Source organism: Galeopterus variegatus, unplaced genomic scaffold, assembly GCF_000696425.1.
Source record: "Galeopterus variegatus unplaced genomic scaffold, G_variegatus-3.0.2 Scaffold993, whole genome shotgun sequence".
Taxonomy (NCBI): Eukaryota; Metazoa; Chordata; class Mammalia; order Dermoptera; family Cynocephalidae; genus Galeopterus; species Galeopterus variegatus.
Window position 1 is genome coordinate 128,866 of NW_007727104.1, and position 20,352 is coordinate 149,217.

General features: G+C 42.9%; 1 protein-coding gene across 3 annotated transcripts in view; it reads right to left on the reverse strand.

Annotated features, from left to right (window-relative positions):
• PTPRM (protein tyrosine phosphatase, receptor type, M) overlaps positions 1–20,352 on the reverse strand; it is a 361,286-nt gene that overhangs the window by 102,467 nt on the left and 238,467 nt on the right. For all 3 annotated transcript variants that reach the window (XM_008574057.1, XM_008574056.1, XM_008574058.1), the window contains 2 exons: positions 7,872–7,948; positions 3,832–3,868 (listed from right to left, as the gene is read on the reverse strand). In XM_008574057.1, coding sequence (XP_008572279.1) covers positions 3,832–3,868; positions 7,872–7,948 — 114 coding nt within the window. The remainder of the gene's footprint in view (positions 1–3,831; positions 3,869–7,871; positions 7,949–20,352) is intronic.

Genomic DNA, 20,352 nt, shown 5'->3' on the forward strand with positions numbered 1-20,352 from the left:
AATATATATAAATACACACACACACACACACACACACACACACACACACACACACACACACACACACACACACACACACCGGGGTGGGGTGGGGGGAAGAAGACATAACAACTACAATTCCTTGAAGTTGATACAACAAGCAAACAGAAAGGACATTGTTGGGTGGGAGGGGGGAGAGGGAGGAGGTAGGGAGGTTTCGGTAATGGGCTACAATAATTAACCACATTGTATATTGACAAAATAAAATTAAAAAAAAAAAAACAAAACTAAAACTAAATAGTAATAAAAAGAACACTTCTCCAGGCCCCCGGCAAGGCCGGTGCATGCTGTCTGCAATCGCTGGGGGAGGGCAGTTCTCGCCGTGGCTGGCTTGACCCAGCTCGCAGCCACATGGCCTCCACGGGGTGTGCTTTGATTGTGAAGTATGATCAGTTCTGGGTGATCCTGTCCACCCGCACACGCTTCTGCCGCTCACTGTGAGCCCTGCTTTTGAAATCCCAACTCAACCCTCACTCTACGTACAGACAAGCAGTAACAGACGTGACTTCCGCTCCTTTGATCCTCTGGTTTGCTGAATCATAAATCTTGAATGTTACAATTGTATTAATGTCTGCACAGTCAGATGTAATGAAGTTAATATTGGGTCATTAGCTGCCGGACACAAAACAATTAAACAAAGAGGGGACAGGAAGAACATACTAAAAAAGCAACGGATCTGGTTTGAATGGGATCCCTTCAATTTGCAGAAACATTACCATTATCATCAAAGGTCACAGTTACTGGCAGAAAAATCAATAAAGTTGAGGGAGGTGGGGTGTGGGAGAAGAGACCAAATACATAAATGCGTGATATGTCCTCTGTATTGAAGGAACTTGGTGAAAAGCTGGTCTGCTACTAATTCTTGGGAATAAAACTGGTTGTGAGTAAATTGCACCATTCATGTCTTTTCATATCAGTGCAAAACAGAGATTTTAAAATTGCACCTGCCTGTTAATCTTTATCACCCATTTTCTTGGCCTTTTAGAATGAGGTGTTGAGCTTTTTGTTTTTAATGAAGGCAGCCCTTGAATGTATTCCATCTGCCCATTCCAATTACTGCACGTTATCAGCAATCTTTATTACTGGTGATCTGAGGCTACAAGGTCCATTATGCCTGTGACATATACGAGAAAAGAGATTCTAGCGTTCTAATCTGAACATCATGGCCTGAATGTACTACTCTTAATATGATATGTACAGTCTTGACTGACTGTTAGATTAAAAATATTCATTCATTTACCCCCCTGCTGGTTTGAGAAGTCCAATCTGCAGCCGACGCCGCACTGGGGAATGGCTGCCACGCACTGCTGAACAGGGCGTTCGGGGTGCTCTCCATTACGGGCAGATTGGTAGTTGCCTACAAACTGATTACATTTGCCATTTCTTAGCTGCCTGCAAATACATTTGCTCATTAACACTAGATCGGTTGAATGCTACAGAAGAGGGCTACTAAGCAATTAAGTATTATTCAAACTAATTCTGCAGAAAGTGACTTCTCTAATAGCATTTTTCTTCAAAGAATAATCTCCCTCTGGGAGAGAGGACTGGAGAGGGCAAACACAGGGAAGCAGGGTGAGGGGCCATGCACAGACCTTAGGGTTTCCACCTCTACTTCAGCAGGCTGTTTAGTCACACTAATCTAGAGGTCTTCAATCTTGAAAATGCAAATGAGATTTATTTAACTTTATGTTTTTACTATCTATGAAAATGAGTTGCTAAGCAAGTTATTGGATAGATAAGAAGCTCAGGAGTATTTTGGATATTTTACAATCAAATTTTCACTCAAATGAGATTTATTTAACTTTATGTTTTTACTATCTATGAAAATGAGTTGCTAATCAAGTTATTGGATAGATAAGAAGCTCAGGAGTATTTTGGATATTTTACAATCAAATTTTCACATGAATAGATAAAAACCTGCTAATTTCAAATTATTAAATTTATTAAATCAGATGTTATGACACTCAATTTAGAACATTCTGAAAGCTATTAGAATGCATTTCAAAGAACTAACAACAGGTTCCTCTAAAGGCATTATTAATTCAGTTTAGAAGGAGCAGGGTGTAGGAGAATACACCCAGGACTGAACTCAGAGGTCCTGGGTACATGTCCTCGTTCTGTCCCAGCTGTAAGAGATTGCACCAGGCGCTTGCTTTCTGAAGGACTTGGCAACTCCCACATTGGGGCCTGCGTGTGCCAGGCTCATGCTGGTTGCTCTACAGACCATGCTGCACCTGGCCAGCAAGGCTGCTTTGGAAGGAGCCACTACCAACTTCATGTCACAGGGGAGGAAAGACACTTGGAGGCCATGCAGGTCATCCAGACCTGGGTGCAGAGTCCCTAGTGGTGATATGAGACTGTGGACTCTGTGTGATGCCACCCAGGTCCTCCATGCAGCTGTGGACATCAGGCAGGATAAGGCTCCATAGTGGCTCCATTCTAGCCACACCTAGAGCGCTTCTACCCCAAAGCTTCGCTAATAGTACCCCAGGCAATAGCTAAATGAAGCAATTTAGACTGACATTAAAATTTAAAATTCAGTTCCTCGTTAACAGTAGCTAGATTTCAAGCACTCAGTGGCCACATGTGACTAGTGGCTACCATTTTGAACTGCACAGATACAGAACATCTCCACCATTACAGAAAGTTCTACCGGACAGCGCTGCTGTAAGTGTTGAGCACATCAGTCCACTAGATCCTCTCCTATCTTCATGGCCCATTGGACCCCTCTGATTTCCCTGCCTCCAAGCCTAGACTTCACGACCACAATTTTCTTGGCATCCCTGATTCTTTTGCTCCTTGGCTTTCCATTGCTCACCACCCCCTGCCAATCCCTAATGTTGGGCAGGTCATATCCTTTTGATTTCTCTGCTCCTGTTTCTGGGATATATTACTGATGACAATGATAAAATAATAAAACGAACCTCAATGGGGTCTTCTGTGCTTCTCAGCACTTCTTTAGCTCATCTTATATTGACTCACTAACTCACCCCATATGATGCCTCATTCCCTAAACCCTCAGCTCTCTTGTGACCCTCACTGTCCACAGACGACCCACCTCATAGTTGGTAGGGAAGATCATACGAAAACCATTGCCATGAGCTTCCTCTAGCTTTCTCTTGGTTTCCTTTAGCCAAAGTAATCCACCCACCATGTCCCACTGGGGAATACTAATTTCCTGCTTCTGGGTCTTTGCTTATGAAGTTTCCCCAGTTAGAAATCTTCCTTCCAATCTCACCTCTACCACAAAGCTGTTTTTAGATCAACCCACCCGAAAACAACCTCTTTCTGCTCCAAACTTTCCTAACCTTCTATCTGTACTTCTCACACAAGTGACCTGATGTTGTACCTACTGAAGTACCTGCAGGTCACCCCACGTCTTCCCCACTCAACACCACCCATGGGAGAAGGGGATGCTTGCTGGATGCAGCTTGGCTCCTCAGCAGCAGCTATCCCAGTTCTTTTATAGAGAGTGGTTAGGGCATATTTATTGAATGGATATCTATATATCTATTTTTACAAATGTCAGACTAGTTCCTAAGGTAGGCAGATTGAATTCAATAATGAATCAATGAACATATTTCTTCTAATGATCTCAAGGTGAAGTTCTACCTAAATGGTTGTGTTACCAGAACTTCTGATGGAAGAGCAAGGGTGAGCACCGTGATGGGTACGCGGGCAGTAACTGTGCTGCTGCACGTGCACTATCTTCCCAGGGAGGGTGGAGGAGGTTCAAAAGGATGGAGAATGGGCAAAACACAGAGCAAGACTTCAAGGCTGAAATAAACTTACCTTGGGTAGCAATATAATGATTGGGCCGATGATAACCCTAAAAATAAACAAGAAAGAATATTCGATAAACTTAAAATTGATAAGCAGCACAGAAGTCACATGCTAAGTTTACTGAAATGCATGCACCTACAAACGCCAAGGGCCGCATCACCCCAAGGTTAAATTGCCAGACCCAGTACCAATGCATCTCTCTCAGTAAGTGAAGATGCATCACATACAGCAGTTCTGAAACTTGCACGGGAAGTGTGGGTCACTTTGTCATACACTGGCTACAAGATGGTGGATGAGCTGTAAACACTAACAACTTATGGATTCTCTGAAATAACGTGACCACGACTCTTATAAGTGCAGACAGGCTGGGGATGTGCAATAGAATTTCATTTGTGTTTGGGAGGTTATTGGCAACCTGCCAAGCGTTTAACACATATTCTGTTGTATCAGTATTGACAGTTATATCAATAATAATACTCGAAACCATTCGGAAACACTGCTAATGCCATGACATGATGCCGTGGCCAGGGCTATGAACTTAGAGAGGTAGAAATACTGCAAGACGCCTTCCTTTCATCATGGCCATCTATGAGAAATGGGAAAGATGAAAGTTGGAACCCAAGAGAGAAGGGAGCTAAGAAATTGTAGGATAAGCTTTTGGAAAAGATAATGCCAACTCAGGGAAACTTATATCAGGTAACATATCATATCACCATAGACCTTAATACTTTCCATTTCTGTCCCCCTCAGATGGCCATCTATGAGAAATGGGAAAGATGGAAGTTGGAACCCAAGAGAGAAGGGAGCTAAGAAATTGTAGGATAAGCTTTTGGAAAAGATAATGCCAACTCAGGGAAACATATATCAGGTAACATATCATATCACCATAGACCTTAATACTTTCCATTTCTGTCCCCCTCAGATTACCCAAAATTATGTGCCCAAAGCTGGCTGGAAAGCAGAAAAAGAAAACTTGGTGAGGAAACACACGTTTCTCAGACAACTTAAATGCATACTTACAAGTGTTAGGAATTTTTTGCACTTAAGTTGACAACAATGTAGAACACCACATTCTTTTATACAACTGACCTGCTGCAGGTCTCCAATTGTAGAATCATGACCAATATTAAATAGAATTCTTTTCTAATTAGCTGATAAGCCCCATAAAGGCAAGAATTTTGTCTGACTTATTAGTTCTATATGTCCAGTGCATACATAACAAGATGCCTACTAGATAGGAGGGACTCATTTGATAAACTGAAGTAATCCACAGAGTCCACAAATGGCCTGTGTCACTGAACAGCATGGTCATTTCTCAGTCACCACCTACTTGACCTATCGGCTTTCTTCCTACACACTTCCCTGGTCACTTGTCCTCGGTTTCGTTGGCTGGTTCTCCCCTTCACCTTGACCTTGATGTTGGAATGCCCAGTCTTAGACTTTTTCCTCTTCTGTGCTCACTGTCTGGGTGGTCGCATCCAGTCCCATGGCCTTCAGTACCATCTGTACACCAATGAATTCTACATTCTTGTTTCCGGCCCAGACCTCTTCCTTGAAATCCTGATGTGACATCAGTTGCCTGCTCGACACCTCCACTTGCATGTCGAGCCTATATTTACAGCTGGGTGCAACTAAGACTGAGCTCCTGGTTCCCTCCCTAATCTCTACCCAAATCTGCTCCCCAGAGTCTCCTCGGGGAGCGGCATCCTTGACCCCTCTCTTCCTCCTACACCCCGTGGCCAATCTGTTGGCCAATCCCACTGGCTCTGCCTTCACCGAGGATCCAGGATCTCTCCACTTCTCACCCTCCACAGCTGCCATGCCGGCCACACCACCATCATCATGCTTAATCGCTTCCACAGCCACCCAGCAGGTCTCCTCGTTTCTAATCCTGCCCACCCAGTGTCTTCTCCTTCCAGCAGCCAGATCATGTCACTGCTCTGCTCAAATCCCTCTAAGACGTCCCATCCTACTCACAGTAAGAGCAGAGGACCTTGTAATTGTTACAGTGCCCAGCCCTGCGACCTCTTACCTCATCACTGCAACTTCCCTCGGCCCCTTCCCACCGTTCCACCAACACTCGCCTGCTTGTTTTACTTCGGACTCACCAGGCCAGCTGCACAGCAAGGCCCCTGCTCCTCTCCCTGATAGCTACATGGCTCGAGTCCTCATCTTCCCTGCTCAAAGGCCACCTTTACAGGTGAACTGACTCCAGACACTCTACCCTAAATTGCGATGCACCTCCAAACCCGACACTCCTATTCCCCCTCGATGGCTTTAGTTTTCTCCATAGCACATACAACCTTCTAGTATACCACACAGAATTAAGTTAGTTTATTTATTGTCTGTTTCTCCAGAACAGAACATCAGCTCTGTTGGTTTTGTTTTTGGTCTGAATTGCTCACAGTTATAACTCCAGCACCTACAAGAGTAACTGACACATAGGTGCTCAGAAGGACCCAACAGACTAAGTGTGTATGGGGCCCTGAGTATTAACCCTTCTCTCTTAAAATAAAATCAAAGCCCATAAATCTGCTATTTTCATTATTTTATAGCCTTGCTCATGTTATGTCCTTGATCTAATTGTTTTCTCTCCTCTGTATCTCTACGCACCCATTGTTGAAAGCGAGTTCAAATTACCTCCTCTGCAATGCCTACCCTGACCACATTTACTCTTGCAGTCAGCAGTTCATTAATCACTTACTAAGTGCTCACTATGTTTCAGGCATGTGCCAGGTGCAGAGGATACAGAGATGAGTAGGACACTGTCCCTGTGCTCAAGGAAACAGTAGGGATTGCAGGAGCTGGGACTGCAGTGTGAACAGGCTCCCCGGGAACCTTCCAAGGGAGGTGTGTTACAGTCAACCTGGAGGTGAGACATATTGGAGGAGACACTTCATGTATCAGTTTCTGAACTGTGAGGCAGTGGGAGAAGGAAACAGGTCTTGGACACCTCTGAGTACCCCCATGCATGCTGATTAAACACGCGCTGCAGGAAGCAGCGAGTGCCACGCACCCTAGGAAGAAACGCTGCTTTCATAGAAAATCTAATGGCTGTGTTTTTGGCCATTATCAAAATGGTATAGGAGTCTTCATTTGATGAATGACATGTGAACTGTTCTTTAAATAATCATTCCCCAGATACCATCCACAAATCTGTTAACTAAAAATGTCAAACGTTTCCAATTAGCACTAAAACTAGCATTCTTAGAGTTATGTTTAGATAACTCTTTCCTAGAGGTTGTGATGCTAGTTACTTTTAGTAGCATCTGAGTAACACTCAACTAAGAAAATAAAACAATCCATATATATATATACAGATAAAACCTGTCCACGGAAGCATCGATGGACTAAGAGACAGTTTGTCGGCCAATCTCAGAATGTGCCTTAGGAACCACAGGGAGCTGAAATCCTTTTAATGTGAACTCAGGCCTTGAAGGTAAAGCAACTTTCCCTTGATTTTTCTTTCTGCTTTTGATTTCATTCATTCTTTCAACTGAAAACGTGCTGTCTCCTAAAGAATTTATTCTAATGTAAAACATTAAGTTAACATGATGCAGAATGAACAAAGCAGCAGTCTTCAATAATTAAACAGCCTACATATTTAATGACATGTCTTGCTTGCATTAGAAGTCCTGGTGAACAGCTGCAGACTACTTTGAAGGCAACTTAAAAGTGCAGTGATGACTAGAGATTGCAAATCATCATATTAGGAATTAGAGAGTTTTGTCCCATTAATATGCAAACAGATTTTTCAAAGTGTCGAATACTATAAGTTGTTGACAAAAAATGGAAATAACATTTTCTTAGTCCACATGAGCAAGAGATGGCTAAGAAGGGATAGAATGTTACAGAGAAATTCACGAACAAATAGGCTGATGAAAAAAGGAGTGATCGCTTCTTCACTGCTGAGTTCTGCAGTGTGGGGGGCAACACAGATGTGTTTGCTTTTGGACTCAGCCCAGCGTCTGTCCGTCAGTCTTAGACAGCAGACACAGTTTGGTACATGTCAGAACGGTTGGGTTTACTGACAGTTTCAAAATACATACATCAATGTAATTTCCATTGATATAGTCTGAGTTGGTGTCTCCTTCTATTGTCTGCAGCCTCACCCGGGAATGATCATCTGGGAAGGAAAAACAAAACAAAACAAAAATTAGCAAAAGCAATCTGTTAGGCCCAGAAGGTACGCATATTACAGAGAGACCATCCACACACACGCTGCTTTAGAGATGAAATGCTACACACCTTCTCAACTTCCTATTCTGCTATTAAGACTGGAAATGACTTATAGTTCTTTACATTTTACGGTAAATCTCATTAACTTGTTCTTTGATCACTGACAGACATAAAGCATTGGCAAAGGTTTGAGACTTTTACACACAGTCCTGAAAACCATAACAGAATTATTTCTTAGACTGGAAGTTTCAGCAGCTTCCCTAGATCATACATGAATGCCGGGATGCTGAAGGCTGCCTTTGACATCTGATGTATGTAAATCCACGGCCCAGCCTCTGGGAGTCAGACATGGTCCTAACCTCAGTCATCACCCGTGAGTTCTCCATGCTCTCCCTCTGCACCTGAGGGCATCAGCAGGTAAGAGCAAGGCCGCCGCCAGCAGCCTGTGACCACAAGCCAGTCAGTGATGCCACGTCCCAGCCTCCTCTCTGGAGGAGGGGATGTCAGTACCTGCCTCAAATTGAGCTGTTTCAAAGATTAAATGAAAACATAAATTGCCAACATACGATATTTGACATGTATCTAGTACTGTGTAAGGGTTCAAAATCGTGGTATTAATTAGCTTCATTTAAGTTATTTCCTGAATGAAACATTTTCTCCACAAATACCATCGAAACATATCATTTATTTCCTTGAAAATCCATACTTTAAAAAGGAACAGGAGAAAAGCTCCATAAGCACAAGGACTTTCCTGTTTTGATCCCTGCTCTACCCCTGGCTTCTAGATTAGTGCCTGGAACACACTAAGGTTCCCTGCCAAATATTTTTTGAATAATTGAAAAGTAAATCTTCTGTTTTTAGAAAAACTACGTCCCTTTAAGAATCTTTTTCCCCAATAAATGTTCTTTTTAGCAGAGGAAATATTCCTTCCAATGAAGCATACACCAAAACCCAATATTTAGAACAGGTGAATGCCAGCTGCCCTGAGAGGAAAGCGTGTCCAGTTTCTGAGTGGAAAGCTGGCCTGGCAAGAATCTCTGCAGAACAGCACTCTCAGTGATGCCAGAGCAGGAGGAGATCCTGCTTTTGAACTGCTGCCACTTTTTTTCAGAGGCTAACATTGCTCAGCTTTTCATGTGGGTTAGTGGGTGAGAAATGAAGTTTGAGGCCAGAGCCAGGAGAGCTGCAGATGACAGACCATTTTGTCCCTGATCATGTGACAAGTTGCCTTGGACCTGTTCCTTGGCTTGAATGCTAATGTGTAGAAGTCAAAGTTTCATATTGGGTCCTGAAGTTCAATCTCCTGTTGGCTAAATGTTTTGTCTGTTGTCAACAGTAGAGGCAGAAGAAAATCTATGTCAATTTTCTAACCTTTTTCCCTTGATGGGGATTTTTACTTCATTTCATGACAGTCATATTATTTTATGTCAGAGCCTCACAATTAGTTGGGGCACAATCCATTCATGTGGAATGTGGTGACAAACTGAGCTGGACAAGGAGGAAAACCTAGAGGAAGTCATGTCTTCCTGCTCTGCTCAAAAAGAATGTGGGGTAGGGGTTCTATGTTTCAGCTCTGGGGCCAGGTGTGTGGGTTAGAATCTTCCTCTTATGATTTTAGGCAATTTACTTAATCTCTCCGTGCTTCAACTTTCTTACGTGTAAAATGGGGTGTCTTCCTCATGGGATTACTGTGAGCATTAAAATAATACACATAGAGATTAGAAAAAAGCCTGGTATGTAGTAAGTGATGGATAAATGTCAATTATTATCACGTGCTGTGTACTAGACACCACACTGTTCTTCTCACTAACTTTACAGGTGACATCCAAATGGACAACAGCAACGCCTACGCCCTCGCAACGCCTACGCCCAGCAACGCCTACGCCTTCTGGAAACTGCTGTAACAACTCGTTTCCTAGGACACATCTTGCTTAGATCCAGCGGCTCCCTACACATATTTCGCCCATGCCAGGATTTGGAGGGAGGTGAGTTCTTGTGCACCCGCCGGGTGGGTGTGGGCTACGGTGGCTTTTGTATTTCTTAGGAGAGCCAGTGCACACACGCGGCGCTTCACAGGGCAGGGCTATAGGCAATCCCACTGGCAAGGCCATTCAAGCTTCACGAATGAAAGACACTACAAGAGAACCGAATCATGGCTGTTCCACGCACATCAGGCTCCTAGTCAGCTCCTCCGAGGGGATATTAGGTTTACCTTCCTGTACACCTAGACTTTCCCTGGGCAGTTTTCCAAAAGGCAGACAATCACACTAGAACCTTCTAATCTGTAGAAGCAGCAGGCCTGTCTTAAGGATACATTGTACCCCCTTGTCAGAATCCCCCTCCCCCTTTCCCACTTTACTTCTCTTAGAACCTCAGGATGAATGCTGCCCATTTACCACCTTGGGCTTCTCAAGTTGTTCTGAACATTCTCTCTAGGGACTTCAATCTCTGACAAGACTGAATTCTCATCTCCTATAAACAGAACCTTTGAAATAAAGTTTGCCCATCATCTCCTACAGTTCAGTCAGTTCGCCCCTCCACCCCCAAATTTAACTTGGCTGCTACTTCTCGAAATTTAACTACTCCCCTCATGATGGAGAAACCAAAAAGACACATGCACAGCATATTTCCTAAGCAGACTAAGATTGTTTTGTCTACATATGCATGGTAGTACCTTTTCTTTTTTAAAAATGTTGATTCTACTAGGTTATAACGTCTTGTGGTCAGAGACCACGTCGTATACATTCTGCATATTGCTAAGAGTACCTTTCCCCAAGGCCGCAGTGCCCGACTCCAGGGGCTCCATTCACAGCACAGTCTGCAGTGCCAGACACATGGCAAGTGAGCAAAACGTGCTCAACTCTCTACTGTGTGAGTGAATGGGCAGCAGTCCAAGATCGTCCAAGGTGTCTGGACTGTGTCCACAATACCTTTTTCATTAAAAAAATTTTTTTTAGGTTTACTTTTTATTTTATTTTTTAAATTGAAAATATTTTAACATTTGCTTGTACATATTTGTGGGGTAGAGTGTGTTGTTTCAATACATGCATAAATAATACCTTTTAAAATTTTAGTTTTAATACAGACTTGTCTACTGTTGTCAGAACAGTAAGCTGTTTCATCTTCTAGAAATCTCTCTTACCTAACCATTCCTGCCCACCTCTGAATGTTCAAATTTTGCCCATTTTTCAAGATCCAACTAAATAGCCCAACCTCCGTGAGGTCTTCCCATCCATTCAATAATTTGAGAACCTACTATCTACCAAACACTGTGCTAAGCATGGAGGATATAGTGGTAAACAAGTTAGACACAAGGTACTTGAGTTCATGGAACTTATGGGCAATGGAAAAGACATTAACCAGTAATTTCATGATGATTCAAAGTAATTTTGGTAAGTGCTAAGTTGGAAAGGACAGAGAGCCATAAGAGTACATGGCAGGGGACCCAGCCTATGCTGAATATCCAACAAGCAATTCCCTAATAAAGGGACATTTAGGCTGAAACCATGAATGTAGGTGGTGGAGAGAACAGAGTTCCTAAATTTCAGGTTCAGGAAATAGTGCGTGTTCTGGAAGAATCCAGTATATTCAGGACCAAAATAAGGCCAGGATGAAGGACATGCACTTGGTTGTTGAGGAGAAGAGTGGTGGGAAATGAGACCAGACAGGAAAGAAGGGCCAGGTAACTGGGACCTTTGTCCTGAGCACAATGGGAAGCCATGGAAGCATTTGAAACAGAGGAGGGACATGCTTCATTTCGTCAGATTCCTCCAACTACTGTGGAGGACGGACAGGAAGAGGTCCCGAGCGGATGTGGGGAGACCAAGCAGGAGGCAGGTGCAGCAGTTGTGGCGAGGGCTGATGACAACGTCACACAGGGAGGTGCTCATGGATGCGGAGCAGTGGGTAGATCTGAGTGGTGCCCACGTAGTAGGACTGACCAGTCATCAGTCCATTTAGTTAGGATGAGAAGGTGTCATGATGACTTGTAAGACTCGGGCATGAGAAACAGGGTGGAAGATGGTGCCACTCAGTGAGATGTGAGCAGTGGAGAAGGGACAACTCGGGGTGGTGGAGAAACACGAACAGCACAGTGCTGGACATATTTAATTTGAGGTATTTACCAAATGAGCAGAGCGGATGGCTGGCTATGAGTCTTCCTTCCTTAAACTTCAATAGTTCTTTGATTTTACCTCTTGCTGCCCTTATACACAGTTATCTGTATACATGTCTTATTTTCCTACGGATCAAAACTATTTAAGGATCGGAGCTATGTCTTATGTACATCGCTACCTGTGTGCATGCTTCTATGGTGCATAATCAATATATATTTGTTATTTTTATGCCAAAGTGAAAAAATCCCAGCTCACAATGAGACACCACCACATACCCTCTAGAAGGACAAACATGTAAGTCTGACAATACCAAGTGTAGACAAGGATGTGGAGCAATATGAACTCACAGATGCTGCCGGTGAAACTGAACGTTAGTATAACCACTTTGGAAAACAATTTTGTATTATTTAGTAAAGTTGAAGATACCCACACCCTTTGGCCCAATGGTAGGGAAATGGATTCTGTGTGCATCTTGATACATATATGAGAATGTGCATCTTGATACATATATGAGAATGTGCATAGAAATATTGTTCACAATTGACAAAAGTATAAACAATCCAGATGTCTATCAACAGAAGGGAGATATAAATTGTGTTATATTGATAAAGTAGAAAGTTATTTAGTAATGAAAATGAATAAGCTAAAGCTCCATACAACAAGCTGGATAAATTATACGAATGTAAGATCAAACAAAAACAAGCAGCACATAGAAGAGTACCAGTGCTGTCCAGCAGAACTTTCTGCGTTGCTGGAAACATCGTATACCTGCGCTCTCCAGTACAGCAGTCACTAGCCATGTGTAGTTACTGAGCACATGAAATATGGCTAGAGTGACTAAGGAACTAAATTTTTAATTTAATTTGATTTTAATGAATTTAAATTTAAACAGCTACATGTAGCTAGTGGCTACTGTATTGGAGAACAGATATATAATTTCCTTTATGTAAAGTTCTAAAATAGGCAAAATGTAACTATTCTGTAGATCTTCACTGTTCAATCTGGTAGCTGCCAGCTGTGTGGGGCTAATCCTAATTGAGATGTGCCATAAGTGTAAAATACACATCAAATTTGGAAGACTTAGTATGATAGAGAGAATGTAAAAATATAATTTTTATAGTGAATGTATGTTGAAATGTTAATATTTAGGATATATTGGGCTAAATAAAATATATTAAAATTAATTTCAGTTATCTGTTTTTTCTATTATTTAATGTGGCTATTAGAAAATTTAAAGTTATGTATGTGGCTCAAACTTGTGGTTCACATTCTATTTGCGTTGGACCACGCTGCTAGGGGATACATACATAAAAGAGGAAAGACAAGCATGAAATTGTTACTGTGACAGTCATAGTTGCTGTTTCAATGTAAGAAGGGGCAGGCTGAGATCAGGTTGGGGCACTCGGGGGCTTTCTGGGGTGCTGGCAGTTTTATGGACGTTTGGTTTACAACAATCTATTACACTATATATATGAATTTTTATACCCTTTTCTGTATATATATTTCACTATTTAAAAATAAGAGTCCCCCTTGAAGACATTACATTAAATGAAATAAGTGAGATACAGAAGGAACAAAAGGATAAATACTACATGGTTCCATTTATGAGGTCACCAGAGAAGTCAAATTCACAGCGATAGAAACAGAATGGTGGTTACTAGGGGCTAATTTGAGGGAGGAAGGGGGAGTTGTTTAACAGGTACGGAGCTTCAGCTTTGCGAGATGCAAGGAATTCTGGAGATGATGGTGGCGACGGTTGCATAACAATGTGAATGTGCTGTTAGATCAAATTAAATTTGGTGTAAGGCTGCCTCCATATCTCGAGTCCCTACCTAGTCAACTGAAATCTTACTATGTAAACGAACAGAAAGCCTAATTTAAGAGTACATTCTTGTAACGAATAGCTGGAGTCTCAGCCAACTCATCACACCATGCTCAGATAAAAGCAAATGTCTAGCCATAGTCAACCAGGCAATTTCTCTATGTCGCTTCCATATTCAGCCCAGGAAAGCTCGCTGCTCACACAGCTGGGTGGATCTCTCTAAAGCTCTTGTGGTTCCGAGTGCTGCCAGATTCATAAATTGTTCCTTGTTCAAACAAACTCTATTAAACTTAATTTTTCTAAAGTTTTTCTTTTAACAGTACTTAATGTCACTGAATATACATACTTAAAAATGGCTAAGTAGTCAAGTTAATGTTATGTGTATTTTACCATAACTAAAAAAGTCTCTTGTGGTTCCGAGTGCTGCCAGATTCACAAATTGTTCCTTGTTCAAACAAACTCTATTAAACTTAATTTTTCTAAAGTTTTTCTTTTAACAGTACTTAATGTCACTGAATATATATACTTAAAAATGGCTAAGTAGTCAAGTTAATGTTATGTGTATTTTACCATAACTAAAAAAGAATAAGAGACCAATTTTTCTATCCTCCCTTGTATAATATCTCCTCGTTCCACTCTGTTTCCTAACAGCCTAGGAAACAGCACTTTGAAGGACGGGAGGAGCATTCATGGACTTGCAGGCTTACGGCCCTTTGGGTTCCTTTGCCAGGCAGGTTCTCCTGAGATGGGCTGGTCCCCTGTCCCTGATGAAATGAAGGCGGTGGTGACAAAGACTCTATGACTTCCCAGTAGAGGTCAACAGTCCTACATTATTAATGTGTGCTTAGTAGATATGCTTGAGAATTATTAAAATGAAGTTTATGAAGTATTCTTTGTTTTAGTGATAAAGTAAGTGTGAATACTGAGAAGTGAATCTACCTTAAGCCAGGGAGATCTCTGTGTTAGCACTGAGGGTGGGCTAAGTCTCTACAAGGAGGCCACCTGGAGAGGAGAACACAGGACATGTATTCTGCACATGGAGAGCAGACTAGTCATCACGAGATTGCATTTCTTGGCTGTAATGGGTCAGCACTTATGAAGTTAATCCCTCTGCCTTCCGGTACTCAATGTGAAAACCATCCTTCCCGAACAGGAACAGAAAAAATAGGAACGTGTCACCATCACATGGAGTCAGAGAACGTGGGAGTGAAGGAAGTAAAGTGACTGGTCCTGGTCCAGCCACAGAGCCCACTCTACACGGCTGCTTGGACATCACAGAGGGCCTTGGCCCAGAGACAATGGATTCTCATGTGTCCACTTCTAAATCAAGTTCTCTGCTGGTTATGAAAACAATAGATATGCTCTGTTGACAGCAACTAAATCAGGATATGGAGGATCATCCCCACATTTTCTTGAAATCTCATTCACTGTAAATCAGACGTCAATTAAGAAGACTAATATAGCAACAATTCTTTTAGGAAAACTCAGTTATTCTTTTAGGGCACTCTCGAGGCTAAATTGTATCAAATTACTATGAGGAAATGCCTAAAGGAAATTTCTCACAAGCAGCAAATACGGGAGTCACTTAGGCAAAGGATCCAAAGAAATGCCAATTGCCTACTGACTGAACCCCTGTTTGGTGCGGGTCATACAAAGAAATCTGCCACAATCATTAAAAGGGATTGCCATGGCTTTAATTTATTTACCTAGAAAGATCTCTGTGACCTATTGCAGAATAGAGAAGAGCAGGTTACAAAGCAGCATGTCTCTAAGAGTCTATTTACATGAAATAATCACATGCATTTGTGTTTTTTCTTTTCATCTTTATAATTTTATGTATTTCAACTGTCTACATGGTTTATACTATCTTTGTAAAAAGAAAAAAAATCTATTTTCATTTTAAAAAATAAAGCCAACAAAATAAATAAAAAAACTTCATGGCACAGGAAAAAGAGATTGGAATGAATAGAAAAAAAAATGTTAGCAAGGTTTGAATTTGGATGGTGAGGTTCTGGGTAATGCTCCCCAACTTTTCACTACTGTACACATTTTCTTTAATGTGCATGAATTGCTTTCATAACTACAGAAAAAGAAAACTATTTGCCATGCACGACTATGACTGGAATATGATCAAAATCCAGCTAATATTTATTTCATAATCAGAACTCAGTGTTACCCCATCAAGAAATGCAATGAACTGCCACTTTGAGAAACTCGATCTGCATAAAGGACTACTTGCTATTCCTCTCACAGCTTTCAAAGAAGCCTTCAGTAGATTAAATAGGGAAAAACTGATATTTTGGGGTAAGAAACAGGCACATAAAAACCTGGTTATAACAAACCACTGTTTACTGTTGAAAAATTATAATCTGCTGAGGCTTTCCCCATGTATGTATGCATGTAGGTTTGTATGCAGTGGCGATGGGGTAACGTGAGATTTAAAGCAGACCCCTATGCTCTACCCTAAGTCCCTAAAACATGGTACTGATGCCCTTTCCATCAAGTAACATTATGCTTAAAAATACCTCTAAGTAGTGTCAAATATTTCAAGTTTCATATTAAACATAGCATATCATAACAGACCTCCAATTTTAACTTGTGTGATGAGATATTCCCACGGTGGCAAAAATGGAGTATGTCATTGATAATCTTTCACCTCTAACCAATTCTTTCTCTTTGCTAAATATTGATGACATATTTAAGGTAAATTGGAATCACAATGATCTAAGTAACATTTGGCCTTTGAGAGAAGACTTGAAATTAATTTTAATTACAATTGATTTCTGCAAATAATGGCTTTTCTCCTATTGCGGTTCTCACTAAGAATTGTGCTGCACTTGTTTCAAGGGAGCAGGTGCAGAAGAGCCAACGTGACCATACCCAGTAGGAAGTGCCTGGCATCCTATCCCTTTGAGACCCCTCCTCCAGTCTGGTGTCCCTGCTTATTTCACTGGAGTCTCAAGCCCAGCCTCACAGGTTTTGAGCAAGAAGCAAATAAGGAATTCTTTCACTCTTTCACTTAATGGCGGTGGCTCTGTATGAAGCTTAATTCTTGCTGTTGGTTTTATGTGTCTTGCTTTGTGCTACGGTCTGAATGTGTGTCCCCTCCAAAGCTCAGGTGGAAGCTTGATCCCCAGTGCCGCAGTGTTGAAAGGTGGGGCCTTCGGGAGGCTACTGGATTGTGAGGGCTCTGCCCTCATGAGTGAATTAATCAATTCATGGGTTAATTTGTTGATGGACAAGTGGGTTATCATGGGAGTGGCACTAGCGGCCTTACAAGGAGAGCAAGTTAGCGAGCTGGCACGTTCCTGTGTCACCTCACCAGGAGGTACCCCTCAGCCCCGGACTCCTCAGCCTCCAGAACTGTAAGAAATACATTTCTTTTTTTTAATAAATTACCCAGTTTCAGGTATTTTGTTTTAAACGACAGAAAATGGACTAATACACCTTGTTTCTGACTCCTTTATTAAAATATAGTCCCTCTGTCAGAGACTCTTCACTCTTCAGGATCCTGACAGGTATCCCTGACTCTTAGTTTGCCTGATTTTTCTAGATTTTACCTATGACCTCCTAGACATATTGTGCTGGTCTGTTTCTCCTGTATGCTCGTCTACCGGAACGCCGAAAGCTTTGCCTGCCTTCTGCATTCTTCCACAACTAAGCTCTTGTTCCCTGCCTTCCACTGCCTGGCTTTTACAGCTAAGCCAGATTATGACAACTGCAGACTGCTCAAAGCAAAACAAAACACTGCTGGAGCTGCTTAATTAGCAGAGCAAAGCACACAGTGACAAAACAAAATCCTGGAAAAGTGAAGCTTTCAACACAGCCATCAAGACTGGGTTACTGGTGAAAAGACTCTGGTGGGATGGATTAATCAGAAGTTCCAGTCCCCTCTTGGTGACCTCACTTCAAGACAACAGAGTAGGAGGGCATGGGTCACCCCAGTCAAGATGGAAACTGACCTCAGGAGGGACCTCTCTCTCTTCTCTTTCGTAGCTAAAGTCATCTACACTTGCTGTCATGTCCTCACCACTGTATCAGAGCCTTTACTGTACTACAGCCACCAAAAGGACATCATCGACACCCCCTTTTCCTCCATGACACAAAACCCCTTTGTACTGGTTGAGCAGTTTTGTCTCAGCATTGCCTGTCAATAAAGCCCCTCTGTAACGGGTCCTAGGCTCCCTCCACAGAAAATGTCATTATGCCAAAGCCTTCAACCCCACCTCTGTGCCCCATTGCACTTCGGCATCTCATCTGAATGTTTCAAAAGCATCTCAGTATGTCCCCAAATTAAGTTAATGAGACTTCCGTGCTACTGCCAGCCTCGTGCCCACCCCTGAGCTCCTCTCCAAATCTGGTTCCCTTCCAGTGTTGCCCATGTGAGTAGAGAGCTGGCCCATCCTTCCACCTATCTGTCTGTGCACCCATCCATCCCTCCGTCCGTCCCTCCGTCCATCCACCCGTGTCCCTCCGTCCGTCCGTCCATCCACCCGTCCATCTGACTCCTTTGTCTTCCTCACCGCACATCCTAACCATCCTCGTCCCTCCGTCCATCCACCCGTCCATCTGACTCCTTTGTCTTCCTCACCGCACATCCTAACCATCCTTTGGTTGGGTCAGTTACTTCCCTCGGACCCATCTACTTATCTTCCGTGCAGATACATTATCACCATTTCTCACACGGACCACTGAGAATCTCTTAACTAGAGTCCCCTTTCAATCCATTTTCTACTCTGCAGACAGATCAAAACTTTCCAATGCAAATTTGACTAGACCAACACCCCTCCCAATAAAAACCCCAAAAAACAAAACAGCTTTAATAAGGTTTCCCTTGTTCTTATAATAGACTAAAATCCTTAATCTGCCCTAGAAGGCTCTGTACTCTGGCTTCTACCACCCGCCTCCCCAGCCTAACTCCACCGCCCACCCCCCAGCTCTAGCCACCCTGGCTTCCTTCAGTTCCTCAGACTCAGGGGCTCCCCTAGGTGACAGGGTCTGTTGACAGGACACCCCCTCTGTCTGGAGCATTCTCCTTGCTCTGTCTCTGCTATCCAGTTGTCTTCCGTGCCACATCCTCAGAGAGGCCTTCCAACGTCCTGAGTAAGTCATCCCCCACACTGCCACTTGTCACAGTACCGTGCATCTCTTTTTGTGCCCTTAACTTGGATCTCTTTTATCTGTGTGATCACGTGTCATCATTTAATTCATTCCCCGCCCCATCCCCAGGACAGTCAGCTCTCGAGGGCAGGGACTCAGTTTTGCTCCATCTCCTCATTGTCCCCTCACTCTCTATGCTCCAGCAGCCCTGCCTTCCTTGCTGTCCCGACCACAAGGGCAGGCACACCCCCTCCCTCAGGGCCTCTGTCTGGAACCCCTCTCCACTTCCTCACCTGCTTCAAGTCCCAGCTTGTGTGGCATCCTCCCAGGGAGGCCTTCCTTGACCACAAGGAAACCTGCAACCCACAGCCACCCATGTCCCTCCCCTGCTCACGCCCGTTCCTCTGCTGCAGCACCACTTTCCAACACACATGGAACCAGGAGCTCAGTGACGGGTTCCCTGTCTCCCCCACAGGAATGGGAAACACTGACCCAGCAAAGTCTTCTGTCTGCTTTGTGCCCTGCACTGCCGCGGAAGCCTAGAACAGCGCCCGGTGTAGAACAGGCACTCAATAAAGAGTTGCTGAAAGACTGACTTCGGTTTGGCTCTGTGCCTCACCCATGATGGATCAAACACATGGCAGGATTTGCCGCATGAACGACAGAGAGGAGGAGGAAGGGAGCCGGAAGCTCCTGCAGATTCCACCTCCTTATCTTCGACTGTCAGCCCCCTAGACAGAGGAGCGTGTGTGAGGGGCTGCCTCGCTAGCCGGGAGATTTGGTGTGCGCCTTAAGCTTGGAGTTAATTATAATTAGGAACTGTTGAGAGTGGCAGGAGGGCCATGTTTGCGTGTGTGGTGGTAATGGCGGATGGGGTGTTAGTTTATATTTGGAAAGGGCTAGCTCAGCAAATTTATAGTGTAAATACGGGAAAAGTTTAACTTAAGTGCAAAACTGAATAAACAGTTTTTAAGCACAATTAAAACCATTTTATATGCAAACACTGTTGCAAAACAATGAATGTGATCCTAATAAGCACTTCTTAAGTTCTTTGAAAAGCACTAAGGAGAATCTCTAAAACTGACTAAATCCCCAATTCCTCATCTTAGAGGTGTTATTCCCAAGGCCTTGGCTCTACGAAACAGACTTCCCAGTAGTGAGTGGAACTGACCTTCCTACAACCACATAGGTTTTTAGTGGGGGAGGAGGGGAATGGTAATGCTATTCTCTATGCCTATAAAGAAACGACCATTATGGTATTACATAAGCATGGTTTCGGCAAGTATTTTTATTCTTTTTCTTTTTTTTAATCTC